This window comes from Bombina bombina, chromosome 3, assembly GCF_027579735.1.
Source record: "Bombina bombina isolate aBomBom1 chromosome 3, aBomBom1.pri, whole genome shotgun sequence".
Classification (NCBI taxonomy): domain Eukaryota; kingdom Metazoa; phylum Chordata; class Amphibia; order Anura; family Bombinatoridae; genus Bombina; species Bombina bombina.
In genome coordinates this window covers 309001415-309025902 of record NC_069501.1, presented here as the reverse complement: position 1 = coordinate 309025902, position 24488 = coordinate 309001415, and the positions used below count along the sequence as shown (strand labels likewise).

At 42.4% G+C, this 24488-nt stretch overlaps 1 protein-coding gene across 11 annotated transcripts in view; it reads left to right on the top strand.

The window, feature by feature from the left end:
- Window positions 1–24488, top strand: part of CDKL5 (cyclin dependent kinase like 5) — a 1071204-nt gene that overhangs the window by 813967 nt on the left and 232749 nt on the right. For all 11 annotated transcript variants that reach the window (XM_053706416.1, XM_053706410.1, XM_053706408.1 and 8 more), the window contains one exon: window positions 2057–2147. In XM_053706416.1, coding sequence (XP_053562391.1) covers window positions 2057–2147 — 91 coding nt within the window. The remainder of the gene's footprint in view (window positions 1–2056; window positions 2148–24488) is intronic.

Here is a 24488-nt window from a genome sequence, read left to right as displayed (position 1 = left end):
TTCTGTTCTGTTTTCACTAAAGATTGTGAAGATACAATGTCTACATTAAGGGATGCTATGCAAAATAGAAACAAGCTTAACAGTAATCTTTTTACAGAGGATGAGGTTTTGTTAGCATTATCAAAAATAAATGTTACAAAGGCAGTGGGTCCTGATAATATTCATCCAAGGGTTTTAAAAGAACTTCGTTCAGTGCTAACTGTCCCATTAACTGATCTGTTTAATCAGTCACTATTAACAGGAGCTGTCCCAGATGATTGGAGAATAGCAAATGTAATACCTCTTCATAAAAAGGGCAGTAGAGAAGAATCTGGCAACTACAGGCCAGTTAGTTTAACTTCAGTAGTAGGGAAATTAATGGAAAGCCTCTTAAAGGAAAGAATTATGACTTACATAAAGACAAACAATTTAGAGGACCAAAATCAGCATGGTTTTACTTCAGGGAGATCATGTCAGACTAATCTAATTGACTTCTTTGATTATGTAACAAAAGTATTAGACAAGGGAGGAGCAGTTGATGTAGCATATCTAGATTTCAGCAAAGCATTTGACACCGTCCCACACAATAAACTTATTCACAAACTATATCTCCTTGGTCTAGATTCAAAAATTGTGAACTGGGTGGAATGCTGGCTTAAGGACAGAAAACAAAGTGTCTTAGTAAATGGAGTTCATTCAGCAGAGGGGGCTGTTACTAGTGGTGTTCCTCAGGGGTCAGTTCTGGGGCCTGTTTTGTTTAACATATTTATCTGCGATATCAGCAAAGGGCTACAGGGGAAAGTATGTCTCTTTGCAGATGATACAAAAATTTGCAACAGAGTGGATGTTCCAGGGGGGGTAGACAAAATGAGAAGTGATATACAACAATTGGAGGATTGGACAAACGACTGGGATCTAAAGTTTAACACAGCAAAGTGTAAAATAATGCATTTAGGGAAGAAAAATCCAAATGTTAATTACAGACTCAATGACACTTTACTGACTGTTACAGACGAGGAACAGGACTTGGGAATTATTATTTCAGATGATTTAAAACTTAGTAAACAATGTAGTAAGGCAGCGAGTAAGGCTAGCAGAATGCTTGGATGTATTGGTAGAGGTATTTGCAGCAGAAATAGTAAGGTTCTTATGCCACTTTATAGATCATTAGTTAGGCCTCATCTTGAGTATTGTGTGCAGTTCTGGAGGCCATATCTTCAGAAGGATATTAACAAACTTGAATCTGTGCAAAGGAGGGCTACCAAAATGGTACATGGTCTAAAAAATAAAACTTACCAGGATAGGCTCAATGACCTAAATATGTATAGCTTAGAGGAGAGAAGGGAAAGAGGTGATATGATAGCAACTTTCAAGTACATTAAAGGGTTTAGTAAAACTGAGGCTGTGGGTATTTTACATAAAATGGAAAATTCAAGAACAAGGGGTCATGAGCTCAAGCTAAAGGGTAGTAGATTCAGGAGTAATTTGAGGAAGCACTTCTTTACAGAAAGAGTGATTGATTTATGGAATAAACTTCCTCAAGAGGTAGTAGCAACAAACACTGTGGGGGACTTTAAAAATGCATGGGACAAGCATAGGGCTATCCTACGAACTAGATAAGTTTATACTGTTAGGTAAGGTGGGGCAGACTTGCTGGGCCTATGGCTCTTATCTGCCGTCAATATCTATGTTTCTATGTTTCTATGTTTCTATGTTACAAAAACAAGGCTCTATTTCTGTTTACATGGAGTGATAGCAAAAATGCTAAAAATTCTCCAGTTCTTTCAGTTTCTCTCTGTAAGTCCCAGTAGTGAAAGGGTTAAAAAAGTATGCTAAAATATTTGGTCATTGATTTCCTGTCTTTGCGCCCCTGTTAAGCCCTTATTAGTGAAGTTTCACTTTGTTGTATATTCGTCAACAATGATCAAATTATGTAAATAGAGTAAAAATGCTACCTATTTACGTTTTGAATATATAAAATTATCAAGCACCTCAATAATATATCGTAGTGGAGCTGAAGGAGGTAAAATGTATACATAATAAATGTTTCTAAACTAGAATTTCTTTCCTTTTTTAGGTTTTGCACGGAACCTTTCTGAAGGTAGCAACGCCAATTACACAGAGTATGTGGCCACACGGTGGTATCGCTCTCCAGAACTGCTTCTTGGGTGAGGATGTCATATATATATTTATATGTGGATGTTTATATTTGTCGTCATGACAACTATTTTGGCTCCATTTTTATGTGAGGGGGGGGTCCTAGGCCTATATAAATGCAATTTCACTTGTTTGTGTTGGTCTGAGGAAGGGGCTGTTTTGCTCTAAAACGTCACTTTAATATACAACTTGCTTTGTTGTAAGTCCATTGAGTGCGGATTCTACTCTTTTTGGAATATATATATATATATATATATATATATATATATATATATATATATATATATATATATATATATATATATATATATATATATATACATATAGTTATATTGTTATAGAGTATATGAAAAAGTAATACTTAGTAGTACAGTAATACTTAGGAACTAGAGTTTTGCACCCTGGAAGTGGGATAGCATATAGCCCCAGGGAAAGCTATTAATTGTTTCTCCTGTTAAGTGTAGTCAGTCCACGGGTCATCCATTACTTATGGGATTATATCTCCTCCCTAACAGGAAGTGCAAGAGGATCACCCAAGCAGAGCTGCTATATAGCTCCTCCCCTCTACGTCATACCCAGTCATTCTCTTGCACCTAACTAATAGATAGGACGTGTGAGAGGACTGTGGTTATTAAAATTAGTTTTTATATCTTCAATCAAAAGTTTGTTATTTTAAACAGCACCGGAGTGTGTTGTTTTTTCTCAGGCAGCATTAGAAGAAGAATCTACCTGAGTTTATGTATGATCTTAGCGGTCGTAACTAAGATCCATTTGCTGTTCTCGGCCATTCTGAGGAGTGAGGTAACTTCAGAACAGGGGACAGCGGGCAGGGTTCACCTGCAAGGAGGTATGTTGCAGTATATTATTTTCTAAGGAATGAAATTGACTGAGAAAATACTGCTAATACCCATATAATGTAAGTGCAGCCTTAAATGCAGTAGTAGCGACTGGTATCAGGCTGATATGTATGTATGTTACACTTAGGTATTTCTGGGGAATGGAACTTCACTAAGAAAATACTGTATACATTTAACTTATATTTGAGCCCCCACTGCAGTGTAAGCGACTAGCAGCAGGCTTATTAGTATCATTTCATAATTTTATTTTAAAACGTTTTACTGGCATGTTAATCGTTTTTCTCTGAGGTACTTGGTGATAAAAAATTTTGGGCATTATTTTTCCACATGGCTGTCGTTTATTTATGAATAAATTCAGTTTGCTGAGCTTCCCCACTGTTATAATATGAGTGGGAGGGGCCTATTTTGGCGCTTTCTTGCGCAGTAAGAATTCACTCACAGTCTTCCTATTCCTTCCTCCATGATCCAGGACATCTCTACAGAGCCCAGGGGTCTCCAAAACTAGTTTTGAGGGAGGTAATCACTCACAGCAGACCTGTGAGACTGTGCTTTTGACTGTGATAAAACGTTTTATATTCTGTTATCCGTTTTTTGGGTATTAAGGGGTTAATCATCCATTTGCTGGTGGGTGCAATCCTTTGCTAACTTATTGCATTTATTGTGAAAATTTGGTTGCTATAACAAATTTGGTTCATTGTAATTCAACTGTGACAGTTTATTAGTGTTTCTTAAAGGCACAGTAACGTTTTTTATATTGCTTGTAAATTTATTTCAAAAGTTTTTTCCAAGCTTGCTAGTTTCATTGCTAGTCTGTTAAACATGTCTGAGACAGAGGAAACTCTTTGTGCAATATGTTTAAAGGCCAATGTGGAGCCCAATAGAAATTTGTGTACTAATTGCATTGATGCTACTTTAAATAAAAGTGTACATGTAAAGAAAATTTCACCAGACAACGAGGGGGAAGTTATGCCGACTAACTCTCCTCACGTGTCAGTACCTGCGTCTCCCGCTCGGGAGGTGCGTGATATTGTGGCGCCAAATACATCAGGGCGGCCCATACAAATCACTTTGCAAGACATGGCTAATGTTATGACTGAAGTATTATCTAAATTGCCAGAAATTAGGGGTAAACGCGACCACTCTGGGGTGAGAACAGAGTGCGCTGATAATATTAAAGCCATGTCTGATACTGCGTCACAATATGCAGAACATGAGGATGGAGAGCTTCATTCTGTGGGTGACGGATCTGATCCAAGTAAACTGGACTCAGACATTTCAAATTTTAAATTTAAGCTTGAGAACCTCTGTGTATTGCTAGGGGAGGTATTAGCGGCTCTGAATGATTGTAACACGGTTGCAATTCCAGAGAAAATGTGTAGGCTGGATAGATACTATGCGGTACCGGTGTGTACTGATGTTTTTCCTATACTTAAGAGGCTTACAGAAATTATTAACAAGGAGTGGGATAGACCCGGTGTGCCTTTTTCACCCCCTCCTATATTTAGAAAAATGTTTCCAATAGACGCCACCACACGGGACTTATGGCAGACGGTCCCTAAGGTGGGGGGAGCAGTTTCTACTCTGGCTAAGCGCACCACTATCCCGGTGGAGGATAGCTGTGCTTTTTCAGATCCAATGGATAAAAAGTTAGAGGGTTACCTTAAGAAAATGTTTGTTCAACAAGGTTTTATATTACAACCCCTTGCATGCATTGCGCCTGTCACGGCTGCGGCGGCATTCTGGTTTGAGTCTCTGGAAGAGACCATTAACTCAGTTACATTGGATGAGATTACAGACAAGCTTAGAGTACTTAAGCTAGCCAATTCATTTATTTCTGATGCCGTAGTACACTTAATTAAACTTACGGCTAAGAATTCAGGATTCGCCATTCAAGCGCGCAGAGCACTGTGGCTTAAATCTTGGTCAGCCGATGTGACCTCTAAATCTAAATTGCTTAACATACCTTTCAAAGGGCAGACATTATTCGGGCCCGGTTTGAAAGAAATTATCGCTGACATTACTGGAGGTAAGGGTCATGCCCTGCCTCAAGACAGAGCCAAACCAAGGGCTAGACAGTCTAATTTTCGTGCCTTTCGTAACTTCAAGGCAGGAGCAGCATCAACTTCCTCAGCTCCAAAGCAGGAAGGAACTGTTACTCGCTACAGACAGGGCTGGAAACCTAACCAGTCCTGGAACAAGGGCAAGCAGGCCAGAAAGCCTGCTGCTGCCCCTAAGACAGCATGAAGTGAGGGCCCCCGATCCGGAAACGGATCTAGTGGGGGGCAGACTTTCTCTCTTCGCCCAGGCTTGGGCAAGAGATGTCCAGGATCCCTGGGCTTTAGAGATCATATCTCAGGGATATCTTCTGGACTTCAAAGCTTCTCCTCCAAAAGGGAGATTTCATCTTTCAAGGCTGTCAGCAAACCAGCTAAAGAGAGAAGCGTTTCTACACTGTGTACAAGACCTTTTACTAATGGGAGTGATCCATCCAGTTCCGCGGTCGGAACACGGACAAGGGTTTTACTCAAATCTGTTTGTGGTTCCCAAAAAAGAGGGAACCTTCAGACCAATTTTGGACTTAAAGATCCTAAACAAATTCCTAAGAGTTCCATCGTTCAAAATGGAGACTATTCGGACAATCTTACCTATGATCCAAAGGGGTCAATACATGACCACAGTGGATTTAAAGGATGCCTACCTCCACATACCGATTCACAAGGATCATTATCGGTACCTAAGGTTTGCCTTCCTAGACAGGCATTACCAGTTTGTAGCTCTTCCCTTCGGGTTAGCCACGGCTCCAAGAATCTTTACAAAGGTTCTGGGCTCTCTTCTGGCGGTACTAAGACCGCGAGGAATTTCGGTAGCTCCGTACCTAGACGACATTCTGATACAAGCGTCAAGTTTCCAGACTGCCAAGTCTCATACAGAGTTGGTTCTGGCATTTCTAAGGTCGCATGGGTGGAAGGTGAACGTAGAAAAGAGTTCTCTATGGCCACTCACAAGAGTTCCTTTCTTGGGGACTCTTATAGATTCTGTAGAAATGAAAATTTACCTGACAGAAGACAGGTTAACAAAACTTCTAAATGCTTGCCGTGTCCTTCATTCCATTCAACACCCGTCAGTGGCTCAATGCATGGAGGTAATCGGCTTAATGGTAGCGGCAATGGACATAGTACCTTTTGCACGCCTGCATCTCAGACCACTATAATTGTGCGTGCTAAGTCAGTGGAATGGGGATTACTCAGATTTGTCCCCTATGCTGAATCTGGATCAAGAGACCAGAGATTCTCTTCTATGGTGGCTTTCTCGGCCACATCTGTCCAGGGGGATGCCCTTCAGCAGGCCAGACTGGACAATTGTAACAACAGACGCCAGCCTACTAGGTTGGGGCGCTGTCTGGAATTCCCTGAAGGCTCAGGGATCATGGACTCAGGAGGAGAGTCTCCTTCCAATAAACATTCTGGAATTGAGAGCAGTTCTCAATGCTCTTCTGGCTTGGCCTCAGCTAGCAACTCTGAGGTTCATCAGGTTCCAGTCGGACAACATCACGACTGTGGCTTACATCAACCATCAGGGAGGGACAAGGAGTTCCCTAGCGATGATGGAAGTCTCAAAGATAATTCGCTGGGCAGAGTCTCACTCTTGCCACCTGTCAGCGATCCACATCCCAGGCGTGGAGAACTGGGAGGCGGATTTCCTAAGTCGCCAGACTTTTCATCCGGGGGAGTGGGAACTTCACCCGGAGGTATTTGCACAACTGCTTCGGCGTTGGGGCAAACCAGATCTGGATCTCATGGCGTCTCGCCAGAACGCCAAGCTTCCTTGTTACGGATCAAGATCCAGAGACCCGGAAGCGATTCTGATAGATGCTCTGACAGCACCTTGGGTCTTCAACATAGCTTATGTGTTTCCACCCTTCCCGATACTTCCTCGTCTGATTGCCAGGATCAAGCAGGAGAGAGCATCGGTGATTCTAATAGCGCCTGCGTGGCCACGCAGGACCTGGTATGCAGATCTAGTGGACATGTCGTCCTGTCCACCATGGTCTCTGCCTCTGAGACAGGACCTTCTGGTTCAGGGTCCTTTCAAACATCCAAATCTAATTTCTCTGAGGCTGACTGCATGGAGATTGAACGCTTGATTCTGTCAAAGCGTGGATTCTCGGAGTCAGTGATTGATACCTTAATACAGGCTAGGAAACCTGTTACCAGGAAAATTTACCATAAAATATGGCGTAAATACTTACATTGGTGCGAATCCAAGAGTTACTCATGGAGTAAGGTTAGGATTCCTAGGATATTGTCTTTTCTACAAGAAGGCTTAGAAAAGGGTTTATCTGCTAGTTCGTTAAAGGGACAGATCTCAGCTCTGTCCATTCTTTTGCACAAGCGTCTGTCAGAAGTTCCAGACGTTCAGGCTTTTTGTCAGGCTTTGGCCAGGATTAAGCCTGTGTTTAAAACTGTTGCTCCGCCATGGAACTTAAACTTAGTTCTTAATGTTTTACAGGGTGTTCCGTTTGAACCCCTTCATTCCATTGATTTCAAGCTGTTATCTTCGAAAGTTCTGTTCCTAATGGCTATTTCCTCGGCTCGAAGAGTCTCTGAGTTATCAGCCTTACATTGTGATTCCCCTTATCTGATTTTTCATTCAGACAAGGTAGTTCTGCGTACTAAACCTGGGTTCTTACCTAAGGTAGTCACTAACAAGAATATCAATCAAGAGATTGTTGTTCCTTCATTGTGCCCTAATCCTTCCTCAAAGAAGGAACGACTTCTGCACAATCTGGACGTTGTCTGGGCCCTGAAATTCTATTTACAGGCAACTAAAGATTTTCGACAAACTTCTTCCCTGTTTGTCGTTTATTCGGGACAGAGGAGAGGTCAGAAGGCTTCGGCTACCTCTCTCTCCTTCTGGCTTCGTAGCATAATATGTTTAGCCTATGAGACTGCTGGACAGCAGCCTCCTGAAAGAATTACAGCTCATTCTACCAGAGCTGTGGCTTCCACTTGGGCCTTTAAAAATGAGGCCTCTGTTGAACAGATTTGCAAGGCTGCAACTTGGTCTTCACTTCACACCTTTTCCAAATTTTACAAATTTGACACTTTTGCTTCTTCGGAGGCTGTTTTTGGGAGAAAGGTTCTTCAGGCAGTGGTTCCTTCCATGTAAAGGTCCTGCGTGTCCCTCCCGTCATCCGTGTACTTTTAGCTTTGGTATTGGTATCCCATAAGTAATGGATGACCCGTGGACTGACTACACTTAACAGGAGAAAACATAATTTATGCTTACCTGATAAATTCCTTTCTCCTGTAGTGTAGTCAGTCCACGGCCCGCCCTGTTTTTACGGCAGGTCTAAATTTTAAATTAAACTCCAGTCACCACTGCACCCTATAGTTTCTCCTTTCTCGTTTGGTTTTGGTCGAATGACTGGGTATGACGTAGAGGGGAGGAGCTATATAGCAGCTCTGCTTGGGTGATCCTCTTGCACTTCCTGTTAGGGAGGAGATATAATCCCATAAGTAATGGATGACCCGTGGACTGACTACACTACAGGAGAAAGGAATTTATCAGGTAAGCATAAATTATGTTTTTTTACACTGTGGCTCTGTGGATTTAGGTTTCCTGTGGTGGAGTATTCTGAAGAGCAGGGTGGGATGATTTTCTATCCCACTAACAGGTAAAGAGACAGGAGGTGGAAGAAGCTTTATATCTGCAGCTGGAAACTGGTAAAATTGTTAAAAAGCAGCCACCAATCAGCAGCTATCTCACAATAGTTCATTGCTGCTCTTAAACCTACTATGGTATGCTTTTCAACAAAGGATACCAAGAGAGCAAAGCAAATTAAATAATAGAAGTAAATTGTTGATTCAAAGTTGATTAAAATTGCATGCTCTATCTGAATGATCAATTTGTATGGAGATTCCCCACACCAGACTTAGTAGTAGCGTATATGTTATATAAAAGTCTATCCTTATTGTCCACATTAAAAACATGCAAATAGGAATTTGGGGGCACCCAAATACAAACAAGTGCAAAAGTACTCAGGAGAACTCCACACCCCTCTGCATCAGACACGTTTCATGCTGCAGGCGCATTTATTCACTGATAATATGGTGGGGAAAGCAAGGTTTATTTATAGGGGTAACAGCCAATCATGTATTACATGCACAACATTTAAAGGGACAGTCTACTCCAGAATTTTTATTGTTTAAAAGGATAGATAAACCCTTTTTCTCTTACATGGTGTATCCAGTCCACGGATTCATCCTTACTTGTGGGATATTCTCATTCCCTACAGGAAGTGGCAAAGAGAGCACACAGCAGAGCTGTCCATATAGCTCCCCCTCAGGCTCTGCTCCCCCCCAGTCATTCTCTTTGCCGCTCTAACAAGTAGCATATCCACGGGAGGGTAAAGTGAATGTGGTGTTAGGCGGATTTTCTGAGTCGTCAGACTTTTCACCCGGGGGAGTGGGAACTCCACCCGGAGGTTTTTGCTCAGCTGACCCAGCTATGGGGCATTCTGGAATTGGATCTGATGGCATCCCGTCAGAACGCCAAACTTCCTCTTTACGGATCCAGGTCCAGGGAGCCCAAGGCGGCATTGATAGATGCTCTAGTAGCGCCTTGGTCCTTCAGTCTAGCTTATGTCTTTCCACCGTTTCCCCTTCTCCCTCGGTTAGTAGCCAGAATCAAACAGGAGAAGGCTTCTGTAATTCTGATAGCGCCTGCGTGGCCACGCAGGACTTGGTATGCAGACCTAGTGGACATGTCATCTGTTCCACCATGGAAGCTGCCATTGAGGCAGGATCTTCTAATACAGGGTCCATTCAAGCATCCAAATCTAGTTTCTCTGCAACTGACTGCTTGGAGATTGAACGCTTAATTCTAGCTAAGCGTGGGTTCTCTGAATCAGTTATCGATACTCTGATCCAGGCCAGAAAGCCTGTCACTAGGAAAATTTACCATAAGATATGGCGGAAATATCTTTGTTGGTGTGAATCCAAGGGTTACTCATGGAGTAAAGTTAGGATTCCCAGGATATTGTCCTTTCTCCAAGAAGGATTGGAGAAAGGATTGTCAGCTAGTTCCTTAAAGGGACAGATATCTGCTCTGTCTATCCTGTTACACAAGCGTCTGGCAGCAGTACCAGACGTTCAGGCGTTTGCACAGGCTTTAGTGAGAATCAAGCCTGTCTATAAACCTGTGGCTCCTCCATGGAGTCTTAGTTTAGTTCTTTCAGTTCTTCAAGGGGTTCCGTTTGAACCTTTACATTCCATAGATATTAAGTTATTATCTTGGAAGTTTTGGTTTTTGGTAGCTATTTCTTCTGCTCGAAGAGTTTCTGAATTGTCTGCTTTGTAGTGTAATTCACCCTATCTGGTGTTCCATGCAGATAAGGTTGTTTTGCGTACCAAACCTGGTTTTCTTCCGAAACTTGTTTCTAATAAGAATATTAACCAGGAAATAATTGTTCCTTCTCTGTGTCCTAATCCAGTTTCTAAGAAGGAACGATTATTACACAATCTTGATGTGGTTCGTGCTTTGAAATTCTATTTACAAGCAACTAAAGATTTCAGACAAACATCTTCCTTGTTTGTTTATTCTGGTAAGAGGAGAGGTCAGAAAGCGACTGCTACCTCTCTTTTTTTCTGGCTGAAAAGCATCATCCGATTGGCTTATGAGACTGCTGGACAGCAGCCTCCTGAACGAATTACAGCTCATTCCACCAGAGCTGTGGCTTCCACATGGGCTTTCAAGAATGAGGCTTCTGTAGAACAGATTTGTAAGGCAGCGACTTGGTCTTCACTGCATACTTTTGCCAAATTTTACAAATTCGATACTTTTGCTTCTTCGGAGGCTATTTTTGGGAGAAAGGTTTTGCAAGCAGTGGTGCCTTCCGTTTAGGTTACCTGACTTGTTCCCTCCCTTCATCCGTGTCCTAAAGCTTTGGTATTGGTATCCCACAAGTAAGGATGAATCCGTGGACTGGATACACCATGTAAGAGAAAACAGAATTTATGCTTACCTGATAAATTACTTTCTCTTACGGTGTATCCAGTCCACGGCCCGCCCTGGCAATTAAGTCAGGCTCAAATTTATTTTTGTAAAACTACAGTCACCACTGCACCCTATGGTTCTCCTTTTTCTCCTAACCGTCGGTCGAATGACTGGGGGGCGGAGCCTGAGGGGGAGCTATATGGACAGCTCTGCTGTGTGCTCTCTTTGCCACTTCCTGTAGGGAATGAGAATATCCCACAAGTAAGGATGAATCCATGGACTGGATACACCGTAAGAGAAAGTAATTTATCAGATAAGCATAAATTCTGTTTTCTTTTACAAGATATGACGAGTCCACGGATTTCATCCTTACTTGTGGGATTTAACCTCCTGCTAGCAGGAAGTGGCAAAGTGCACCACAGCAGAGCTGTATATATAGCTCCTCCCTTCCCCTCCCCCTCCAGTCATTCTCTTTGCCTGTGTTAGTGATAGGAAGAGGTAAAGTGAGGTGTTAGTTTAGATTCTTCAATCAAGAGTTTATTATTTTTTAAGTAGTGCCTCTGAGTGCTGCTTTGTTTTGGGGTGTAGCCTAGACCAGATCAGTCTCTTCCATAACAAAAGAGAATCATTGGTGGCTTTAGAGCGATGGGAACTTGTGGGACATATTCATCACTGCGCCTCCCATGTTTTGATTTGCTACCCCTACCAAGGAAACCTGAGAGATGTTTACTCAGGATTTTCTTCTTCATTTCAGGGCCATGTGAGGGAAAGTCTCAGAAGACCTCACACACCTGGAGACTGCCTTACTGTCCGGAGGAGGTAAGTGCTAACATTATTCTGGGGGTGAGAGAGTCTCAGAAAGAAGTTGGGCACCCTGTGTTAGCCTTCCTCAAGTTTTACTCCCTTACAAGAATAGAATTGCCCCCTCAGAGCTTCAGGGGATGCTGTGGGACAGTTACGGGCATAGTTTGAGTTTTTTCTGCATGCTATAAGTAAAGAAGCCATGCATTGAACGAGCCCTATATGTATAACAGAGCCTTCTCGTATAACAGAGCCTTCTCTGTTAGAGCTAGCAAGCGCATTCAGTGTAAAATACATGGGGATGTTATATGTATCTTCCGATATTTATGTTTAAACAGGACTCTGTTCTTGCAATACCGGACAGATAGCTCCGGTGGTTTAATTATGGCTGACCGGGAGTTTTCACATGGCTGGGCTAGATAAGGGCTTAGTTTTTATATAGCCGACAGGGTTATGGCCACAATCACAACCTATGCTGGTGTTAGTGTGTGGGAATCCTTTGTTTTGCTTTATATTTCGGATTCAACTTTTTTATATTCCCCGTAGACCGTTTTTTATGGTAGAAATGGCGACCCGGAGGAGGTACTGATGACGCCCACGTTGGGCGGAGTTGGGTTTGGCGCCTTTTGTTTTATTTTAGTGCGCACTTAATATGGCTTAGTACACCGGACAATTTTTGTACAAACTTATTCCGGAATTGTTTACCCCATTTGTGAGAAGCTATGAGAGTCTCATTCTACGGGGTATAGTGATTTACTGCGTGTCAGTTTTCTCTTGTAAGGTGTATCCAGTCCACGGATCATCCATTACTTGTGGGATATTTTCCTTCCCAACAGGAAGTTGCAAGAGGATCACCCACAGCAGAGCTGCTATATAGCTCCTCCCCTAACTGCCATACCCAGTCATTCTCTTGCAACTCTCAACAAGCATTGAGGTAGTAAGAGGAAAGTGGTGTAACGTAGTTTGTTTTTTACTTCACTCAAAAGTTTGTTATTTTAAATGGTACCGGAGTTGTACTATTTTGTCCCAGGCAGAAAATAGAAGAAGAATCTGCCTGTGATTTCTATGATCTTAGCAGGTTGTAACTAAGATCCATTGCTGTTCTCACACATGACTGAAGAGAGAGGTAACTTCAGCGCGGCAATGGCGTGCAGGTTATCCTGCTATGAGGTATGTGCAGTTAAAATTTTTCTAGAAGATGTGTATGCTAGAAAATGCTGCTGATACCAGATTTATGTAAGGTAAGCCTGAATACAGTGATTTAATAGCGACTGGTATCATGCTTGCTTTCTGAGGTAATACTCTTATAGATTTGCAATATAAAACGTTTGCTGGCATGTTTAAACGTTTTTATATATACTTTGGTGATAAAACGTTATTGGGGCCTAGTTTTTTTCCACATGGCTGGCTTAAATTTGCCTAGAAACAGTTTCCTGAGGCTTTCCACTGTGTTACTATGAGTGGGAGGGGCCTAATTTAGTGCTTTTTTTGCTCAGTAACTTTTACAGACTGAGACATCCAGCTTCCTCCAGGAGTCCCCTGAATGCTATAGGACCTTTCTCAAGGACTCTTAGGCTTTCCAAAATAGTTTGTTGGAGAAGGTAGGCCCACAAGGCTGTGGCAGTTTGGTGTGCTGTTAAAAAACGTCTATATCGATTTTTTTATTCGTTTTTTGAACTAAGGGGTTAATCATCCATTTGCAAGTGGGTGCAATGCTCTGTTAGCTTATTATACACACTGTAAAAATTTCGTTTGATTTACTGCTTTTTTTCACTGTTTTTCAAATTCTGTCAAAAATTGTTTCTCTTAAAGGCACAGTACCGTTTTTATTTTTTTTCCTTGTTAACTTAATTTAAAGTGTTTTCCAAGCTTGCTGGTCTCATTGCTAGTCTGTTTAAACATGTCTGACATAGAGGAAACTCCTTGTTCATTATGTTTAGAAGCCATGGTGGAACCCCCTCTTAGAATGTGTACCAAATGTACTGATTTCACTTTAAGCAATAAAGATCATATTATGTCTTTAAAAAATTTATCACCAGAGAAATCTGACAAGGGGGAAGTTATGCCGACTAACTCGCCCCACGTGTCAGACCCTTTGACTCCCGCTCAAGGGACTCACGCTCTAATGGCGCCAAGTACATCTAGTGCGCCAATAGCGTTTACTTTACAAGACATGGCGGCGGTCATGGATAATACACTGTCAGCGGTATTATCCAGACTACCTGGGTTTAGAAGAAAGCGAGATAGCTCTGGAGTTAGAAGAAATACAGAGCATACTGACGCTTTAAGAGCTATGTCTGATACTCCCTCACAATATACAGAAGCTGAGGAAGGAGAGCTTCTTTCTGTGGGTGATGTTTCTGACTCAGGGAAAAAGATTCAACCTGATTCTGATATGTCTACATTTAAATTTAAGCTTGAACACCTCCGCGTGCTGCTCAGGGAGGTTTTAGCTGCTCTGAATGACTGTGATACAATTGCAGTGCCAGACAAATTGTGTAGATTGGACAAATACTATGCAGTGCCGGTGTGCACTGATGTCTTTCCAATACCTAAAAGGTTTACAGAAATTATTACTAAGGAATAGGATAGACCAGGTGTGCCGTTCTCTCCCCCTCCTATTTTTAAGAAAATGTTTCCAATAGATGCCACCACACGGGACTTATGGCAGACAGTCCCTAAGGTGGAGGGAGCAGTTTCTACCCTAGCTAAGCGTACTACTATCCCTGCCGAGGACAGTTGTGCTTTCTCAGATCCAATGGATTAAAAGTTAGAGGGTTACCTTAAGAAAATGTTTATTCAACAAGGATTTATTCTACAGCCCCTTGCATGCATTGCCCCAGTCACTGCTGCTGCGGCTTTCTGGTTTGACTCTCTGGAAGAGGCTTTACAGGTAGAGACCCCATTGGATGACGTACTTGACAAGCTTAGAGCACTTAAGCTAGCCTATTCTTTTGTTTCTGATGCCATTGTTCATTTGACTAAACTAATGGCTAAGAATTCTGGTTTTTCTATTCAAGCGCAGGGCGCTATGGCTTAAATCATGGTCAGCTGACGTTACTTCAAAGTCTAAGCTGCTTAACATTCCCTTCAAGGGGCAAACCCTATTCGGGCCTGGTTTGAAGGAGATAATTTCTGATATCACTGGAGGAAAAGGTCATGCCCTTCCTCAGGATAGGTCCAAATCAAGGGCCAAACAGTCTAATTTTCGTGCCTTTCGATACTTCAAGGCGAGTGCGGCATCAACTTCCTCTAATGCAATACAAGAGGGAACTTTTGCCCAGTCCAAGCCGGTCTGGAGACCTAACCAGACCTGGAACAAAGGGAAGCAGGCCAAAAAGCCTGCTGCTGCCCCTAAGACAGCATGAAGTATCAGCCCCCTATCTGGTAACGGATCTAGTAGGGGGCAGACTTTCGCTCTTCGCCCAGGCTTGGGCAAGAGATGTCCAGGATCCCTGGGCGTTGGAAATTGTATCCCAGGGGTATCTTCTGGACTTCAAAGCTTCTCCTCCAAAAGGGAGATTTCACCTTTCACAATTATCTACAAACCAGATAAAGAAAGAGGCATTATTGCACTGTGTTCAAGACCTCCTAGTTATGGGAGGGATCCACCCAGTTCCAAAGGAGGAACAGGGACAAGGATTCTATTCAAATCTGTTTGTGGTTCCCAAAAAAGAGGGAACCTTCAGACCAATCTTAGATCTCAAGATCTTAAACAAATTTCTCAGGGTTCCATCATTCAAGATGGAGACTATTCGTACCATCCTGCCTATGATCCAGGACGGTCAATACATGACTACAGTGGATTTAAAGGATGCGTATCTTCACATTCCGATACACAAAGATCATCATCGGTTTCTCAGGTTTGCTTTCCTAGACAGGCATTACCAGTTTGTAGCTCTTCCATTTGGGTTAGCTACAGCCCCAAGAATCTTTACGAAGGTTCTAGGGTCACTTCTGGCGGTCCTAAGGCCGCGGGGCATAGCAGTGGCCCCTTATTTAGACAACATTCTGATACAGGCGTCAAATTTCAAAAATTGCCATGTCTCATACAGACATAGTTCTGGTATTTCTGAGGTTGCATGGGTGGAAAGTGAACGAAGAAAAGAGTTCTCTATCCCCTCTCACAAGAGTCTCCTTTCTGGGAACTCTAATAGATTCTGTAGAAATGAGGATTTACCTGACAGGGATCAGGTTATCACAACTTCTAAATTCCTGCCGTGTTCTTTATTCCACTCCTCGCCCTTCGGTGGCTCAGTGTATGGAAGTAATCGGCTTAATGGTAGCGGCAATGGACATAGTGCCGTTCGCCCGCCTACATCTCAGACCGCTGCAACTCTGCATGCTCAGCCAGTGGAATGGGGATTACACAGATTTGTCCCCTCTACTAAATCTGGATCAAGAGACCAGGGATTCTCTTCTCTGGTGGCTACCTCGGGTCCATCTGTCCAAAGGTATGACCTTTCGCAGGCTAGATTGGACAATTGTAACGACAGATGCCAGCCTTCTAGGCTGGGGAGCAGTCTGGAACTCCCTGAAGGCTCAGGGATCGTGGACTCAGGAGGAGACACTCCTTCCGATAAACATTCTGGAACTAAGAGCGATATTCAATGCTCTTCAGGCTTGGCCTCAGCTAGCGACAATGAGGTTCATAAGATTTCAGTCGGACCACATCATGACTGTGGCTTACATCAACCATCAAGGGGGAACAAGGAGTTCGCTAGCGATGTTAGAAGTCTCAAAGATAATTCGCTGGGCAAAGATTCACTCTTGCCACCTATCAGCTATCCATATCCCAGGAGTAGAGAACTGGGAGGCGGATTTTCTAAGTCGACAGACTTTTCACCCGGGGGAGTGGGAACTCCATCCGGAGGTGTTTGCACAATTGATTCATCATTGGGGCAAACCAGAACTGGATCTCATGGCGTCTTGCCAGAACGCCAAACTTCCTTGTTACGGATCCAGGTCCAGGGACCCCAAGGCAACGCTGATAGATGCTCTAGCAGCGCCTTGGTCCTTCAACCTGGCTTATGTGTTTTCACCGTTTCCTCTGCTCCCTCGTCTGATTGCCAAAATCAAGCAGGAGAGAGCATCGGTGATCTTGATAGCGCCTGCGTGGCCACGCAGGACTTGGTATGCAGATCTGGTGGACATGTCATCCTTTCCACCATGGACTCTGCCGCTAAGACAGGACCTTCTACTTCAAGGTCCTTTCAACCATCCAAATCTAATTTCTCTGAGGCTGACTGCCTGGAGATTGAACGCTTGATTTTATCAAAGCGTGGTTTCTCCGAGGCAGTCATTGACACCTTAATTCAGGCTCGAAAGCCTGTCACCAGGAAAATCTATCATAAGATAGGGGACAGATTTCTGCTCTGTCTATTCTTTTGCACAAGCGTCTGGCGGATGCTCCAGACGTTCAGGCATTTTGTCAGGCTTTAGTTAGAATCAAGCCTGTGTTTAAACCTGTTACTCCACCTTGGAGCTTAAATTTGGTTCTTAAAGTTCTTCAGGGGGTTCCGTTTGAACCTCTTCATTCCATAGATATCAAACTTTTATCTTGGAAAGTTCTTTTTTTTGGTAGCTATTTCCTCGGCTCGTAGAGTTTCCGAGTTATCTGCCTTACAATGTGATTCTCCTTATCTGATCTTCCACGCAGATAAGGTAGTTCTGCGTGCCAAACCTGGGTTTTTACCTAAGGTGGTATCTAATAAGAATATCAATCAGGAGATTGTTGTTCCATCATTGTGTTCTAATCCTTCTTCAAAGAAGGAACGTCTATTACACAATCTTGACGTGGTTCGTGCTTTAAAGTATTATTTACAAGCTACTAAAGATTTTCGTCAAACATCTGCTTTGTTTGTTGTCTTCTCTGAACAGAGGAGAGGCCAAAAGGCTTCGGCAACTTCTCTTTCTTTTTGGCTAAGGAGTATAATACGATTAGCTTATGAGACTGCTGGCCAGAAGCCTCCTGAAAGGATTACAGCTCATTCTACTAGAGCTGTGGCTTCCATATGGGCCTTTAAAAATGAGGCTTCTGTTGAACAGATTTGCAAGGCGGCAACTTGGTTTTCGCTTCATACCTTTTCAAAATTCTATAAATTTGATTCTTTTGCTTCTTCGGAGGCTATTTTTGGGTGAAAGGTTTTACAGGCAGTGGTACCTTCCGTTTAAGTTCCTGCCTTGTCCCTCCCTTCATCCGTGTACTTTAGCTTTGGTATTGGTATCCCACAAGTATGGATGATCCGTGGACTGGATAACCTTACAAGAGAAAACATAATTTATGCTTACCTGATAAATTTATTTCTCTTGTGGTGTATCCAGTCCACGGCTCGCCCTGTCATTTTAAGGCAGGTATTTTTTAATTTTAAACTACAGTCACCACTGCACCCTATGGTTTTTCCTTTCTCTGCTTGTCTTCGGTCGAATGACTGGATATGGCAGTTAGGGGAGGAGCTATATAGCAGCTCTGCTGTGGGTGATCCTCTTGCAACTTCCTGTTGGGAAGGAGAATATCCCACAAGTAATGGATGATCCGTGGACTGGATACACCACAAGAGAAATAAATTTATCAGGTAAGCATAAATTATGTTTTTGTTTACTCTTAGTTTCAGCCCAATACTCCCATGATGGGCGGAGCTTGGCTATGTCACTAAGGTTTTACACGCCCTTTATTTTGCCGTGACAGGAATACCCTGAGGGGCATTATTGGGGGTGTTGCATGCTATAGTAGTGTACTATACACTCGCTTTACTGTGTCCTCAGTTGTGATAGATCATCGGTAGTTCACAGTCCACTACCCTATTCTGTTGTTTATCGAGTTGAAACATAATGAATAAACATATAGGGGGTGTATATACTACTTAAAGTTTGTAACTTCATTTATTATAAACATCTTGCATTTAAAGTGTCGTTATTTTTTTCACTTAAAGTGACTGTACCAGATTTTTTGTGGGGTCCCTTTTTATTGGTACATTCGGCTGCTTAAGTATATGAGAGTGTGGTACTTAACAGGGATTAAGTGTTTTCCTAAGATAATGATCTTTTTTCTCCCACATGCGGTACTCTGCGGTTCCTTGCAGCACAAGTCTGGAATATGTTTCCAGCAGGGTTACCATGATGAATAATTTGGGTCACAGAAATGAGAGGTTGTAAATATTTCACTCTTGTTATTTCTATGAGTTGCTGTAGAGGAAAAGATGATCCTTTTAAAATTTAAAGAGATAGTAACATATTTGCTCTTACTGGTTTTCTTTTATGTACCCCGTCTAAACACTCAGGAGTCTGATGTCACTGGCCAATCCTTTCTTTTAGTGTCTGAATTTCTGGCTTACCCACAGGCAGTGCTCTGCGGTCACTTGTTTGGACATTGCTTTGAGGTTCTTGACAATGTCTGGTGCCAGCAATATTATTTTCATAGTCCTATGGGTTGGCATGACAGTAATAAGATGCTCTTGTTAATTTTAAAGAGACAGTGTAATTTTTTTTTTTTTATGTTCCTTAACCAAAATGGAACTGTCCTTGTATTAAGTCATCCTTTGGTATACGATGGTTTATAGATACATAAATGTATTTAGCCTTCTGGTTTGACTCCTTAGAAGAGTCTCTTAGAAGAGTCTCTTAAGACTGAGGCTCCTTTAGAGGAATTTTTAGATAGAATTAAGGCTCTTAAGCTGGCTAATTCTTTTATTACGGATGCCGCCTTTCAGATTGTCAAATTGGCGGCTAAGAATGCCGGATTTGCCTTCTTAGCGCATAGAGCGTTATGATTAAAGTCTTGGTCTGCTTATGTGTCATCTAAGTCAAAGCTTTTGGCTATTCCTTTCAAAGGAAAAACCCTATTCGGGCCTGACTTGAAAGAAATTATTTCTGACATTACGGAAGGTAAGGGTTATCTCCTACCTCAGGATAAAGCAGCTAAACTGAGGGATAAACAAAATAATTTTCGTTCCTTTCGGAATTTCAAAGGAGTCCCAGCTTTTTCTTCCGTTAAACAAGAAGGGAATTTTGCTCAAGCCAAGTCCGTCTGGAGACCCAACCAGGCTTGGAACAAAGGTAAACAACCCAAGAAGCCCACTGCTGCCCCCAAGACAGCATGAAGGGGCGGCCCCCGATCCGGGACCGGATCTAATAGGGGGTAGACTTTCTCTCTTTACCCAGGCTTGGATAAGAGATGTTCAGGACCCCTGGACACTGGAAATCGTGTCCCAAGGGTATCAACTGGAATTCGAAAATTCTCTCCCAAGGGGGAGGTTTCTTTTTTCACGATTGTCTGAAGACCAGATAAAAAGAGAGGCATTCTTACGCTGTGTAAAAGACCTCTCTACTATGGGAGTAATTCATCCCGTTCCAATACTGGAACAGGGGCAAGGGTTCTACTCAAATATTTTTGTGGTTCCCAAAAAAGAGGGAACATTCAGACCCATTTTAGATCTCAAGAGTCTAAACAAGTTTCTCAGAGTCCCATCCTTCAAGATGGAGACTATTCGAACAATTCTACCATTGATCCAGGAGGGATATATGACTACCATATTCCTATCCACATGGATCATCATCAGTTTCTAAGGTTTGCCTTCCTGGACAAACATTTTCAGTTCGTGGCTCTTCCCTTCGGGTTGGCCACAGCACCCAGGATCTTCATGAAGGTTCTGGGGTCCCTTCTGGCGGTTCTCAGGCCGCGGGGTATTGTAGTAGCGCCTTATCTAGACGATATTCTGATCCATGCGTCGTCTTACCATCTGACAAAGTCTCATACAGACATGGTTCTGTCCTTTCTGAGGACTCACGGGTGGAAGGTGAATCTAGAAAATAGTTAATTCCACAGACCAGGGTTCCCTTCCTGGGAACTCTAATAGATTCCATATCCATGAAAATTTACTTGACAGAGGTCAGAAAGTTAAAGGTTCTGAATACATGCCAAGCCCTTCATTCCAATCCTTGGCCATCAGTGGCTCAGTGCATGGAGGTAATTGGATTGATGATGGCTGCAATGGACATCATTCCGTTTGCTCGTTTTCATCTCAGACCGCTACAACTGAACATGCTCAGGCAATGGAATGGAGATTATGCAAATTTGTCTCCTCAGATAGATCTGCATCAGGAGACAAGAGACTCTCTTCTTTGGTGGTTGTCACCGGATCATCTGTCCCAAGGGACGTTCTACCGCAGACCCTCATGGGTGATAGTGACAACGGACACCAGCCTACTAGGTTGGGGTGCAGTCTGGAATTCCCTGAAGGCTCAGGGTGTGTGGACTCTGTCAGAGTCTCTACTTCCATTCACTATTCTGGAATTGAGAACAATATTCAATGCGCTTCAGGCTTGGCCTTAGTTGGCTTCGACCAAATTCATCCGTTTTCAGTCGGACAACATCACGACTGTGGCTTACATCAATCATCAGGGAGGAACAAGAAGTTTCTTAGCAATGACAGAAGTATCTAAGATAATTCGGTGGGCGGAGGCTCACTCTTGTTATCTGTCAGCAATCTACATCCCAGGAGTGGACAACTGGGAAGCTGACTTTTTAAACAGACAGACGTTTCATCCGGGGGAGTGGGAACTTCATCCAGAGGTCTTTGCCACCCTGATTCTCAGATGGGGCAGACCGGAATTGGATCTGATGGCGTCTCGTCAGAATGCCAAACTCCCAAGATACGGATCCAGGTCAAGGGATCCTCATGCCAAACTGATAGATGCCTTGGCAGTGCCTTGGTCGTTCAACCTAGCTTATGTGTTTCCACCATTTGCTCTCCTTCCCCAGGTAATTGCTCAGATCAAACAGGAGAGGGCTTCAGTAATTCTAATCGCGCCTGCGTGGCCTCGCAGGACTTGGTATGCCGATCTAGTGGACATGTCCTCTCTGCCGCCGTGGAAGCTTCCATTGAGGCAGGACCTTCTCATTCAGGGACCCTTCCAACATCCAAATCTATTTTCTCTGCAGCTGACTGCTTGGAGATTGAACGCTTGATTTTATCCAAGCGGGGGTTCTCTGATTCGGTTATTGATACCTTGATTCAGGCACGTAAGCCTGTTACTAGAAAGATCTACCATAAGATATGGCGTAAATATCTTTATTGGTGCGAATCCAAGGACTACTCATGGAGTAGAGTTAGGATTCCCAGGATTTTATCTTTTCTCCAAGAAAGGATTGGAGAAAGGGTTATCTGCAAGTTCCTTAAAGGGACAAATGTCTGCTTTGTCAATTTTACTACACAAACGTTTGGCAGATGTTCAGGACGTTCAGTCTTTTTGTCAGGCTCTAACCAGAATCAAGTCTGTGTTTAGACTAATTGCTCCACCCTGGAGTTTGAATTTAGTTCTTAATGTTCTTCAAGGGGTTCCGTTTGAACCCATGCATTCCATAGATATTAAGTTGTTATCTTGGAAGGTTTTATTTTTGGTTGCTATTTCTTCTGCTCGTAGAGTTTCTGAGCTTTCAGCGTTACAATGTGACTCGCCTTATCTTATCTTCCATTCTGATAAGGTGGTTTTGCGTACCAAACCTGGTTTCCTTCCTAAGGTTGTTTCTAATAAGAATATTAATCAGGAAATTGTTGTTCCTTCATTGTGTCCTAATCCTTCTTCTAAGAAGGAGCGTCTGTTACATAACTTGGACGTGGTCTGTGCCCAGAATTTTTACTTGCAGGCGACTAAGGAATTTTGTCAATCATCTTCATTATTTGTTGTTTTTTCTGGAAAGCGTAGGGGCCAGAAAGCTATGGCTACCTCTCTTTCTTTTTGGCTGAAGAGTATCATCCGTCTGGCATATGGGACTGCTGGACAGCAGCCTTCTTTAAGAATTACGGCTCATTCTACTAGGGCTGTGGCTTCCTCATGGGCATTTAAAAGTGATGCTTCTGTTGAACAGATTTGCAAGGCTGCAACTTGGTCGTCTCTTCACACTTTTTCCAAATTTTATAAATTTGATACTTTTGCTTCTTCTGAGGCTGATTTTGGGAGAAAGGTTCTTCAAGCAGGGTTGCCTTCAGTTTAGGTTCCTGTCTTGTCCCTCCCTTTCATCCGTGTCCTATAGCTTTGGTATTGTATCCCACAAGTAAGGATGAAATCCGTGGACTCGTCATATCTTGTAAAAGAAAAGGGAAATTTATGCTTACCTGATAAATTTGCTTCTTTTACAATATGACGAGTCCACGGCCCACCCTGTCATTTCTAAGACAGGTATTTATTTTTTGTTAAACTTCAGTCACCTCTGCACCTTTGGCTTTTCCTTTCTCTTCCTAACTTCGGTCGAATGACTGGAGGGGAAGGGAGGAGCTATATATACAGCTCTGTTGTTGTGCTCTTTGCCACTTCCTGCTAGCAGGAGGTTAAATCCCACAAGTAAGGATGAAATCCGTGGACTTGTCATATCGTAAAAGAAACAAATATATCAGGTACGCATAAATTTCCCTTATTACCCATTCCCCAGTTTTGCATAACCAACATGGTTATATTAATACACTTTTTACCTCTGTGATTACCTTCTATCTAAGCCTCTGCAGACTTCCACCTTATTTAGTTATTTTCACAGACTTGCATTTTGGCCAATCAGTGCCCTCTCATAAGTAACTCCATAGGCATGAGCACAATGGTATCTCTATTGCACACATGAACTAACACACTCTAGCTGTGAAAACTGGCAAATGCACTCAGATAAGAGGCACCTTTCAAGGGCTTAGAAATTAGCATATGAGCCTACCTAGGTTTAGCATTCAACTAAGAATATCAAGAAAACAAAGCACATTTGATGATAAAAGGGAGTTGGAAAGTTGTTAAAATTTTATGATTCAGATAGGTCATGCAATTTTAAATTTTGACAAGACTGTCCCTTTAACTCGACTACTGGTACTTTCAAACCTTAACATTTTAATACATAGCACATACATAACAGTATCGAAAAATAGATATATATTGATGCAAAATGAGTAAAATACATACAAATAAAAATAATAATAAAATATAGCTGCAAGCAGCGATAGAGGTGGCCATGCGCATCAACATTGCAATGGCATACAAGCAGCTAAGTCACAATATAAAGCTTTATAGAAGTTTTCACAATTCTAACATTAGCAGTTGGAAAGAAAACACATTTTCGAAATTTTTGCGTTTTTGAAGATGGCTGCCCCACCATATGACCAATACTTTCATCACGATCAGATGTAACTCTAGGTCACAAGATTTTGTGTTACAGCAAATTTCACAGCTTTAACATAAGCGGTTGTAAAGAAAACACGTTTTCGAAATTTTCGCGTAAACCAATATGGCTGCCACAGCTTGTGACCAATTCCTTCAACATGAACAACTGTGACTCTAGGTCACAATATAAGGTTATTCTGCAAATTTCACAGTTCTAACATAAGCAGTTGCAGAGAAAATAGATTTTTGAAATATTCGCATAAAACAAAATGGCTGCCAGATCATATGATATACAGCCTCCATATTATGCATAGTAATTGTCACCATAGATGTCAATAAGCATGGCAAAAATAAAGCATTTTTGTAAAACGGTTTTTGTTTTATTATTAATTTAAAAAACATAATTTATGCTTACCTGATAAATTCCTTTCTTCTGTTGTGTGATCAGTCCACGGGTCATCATTACTTCTGGGATATAACTCCTCCCCAACAGGAAATGCAAGAGGATTCACCCAGCAGAGCTGCATATAGCTCCTCCCCTCTACGTCAGTCCCAGTCATT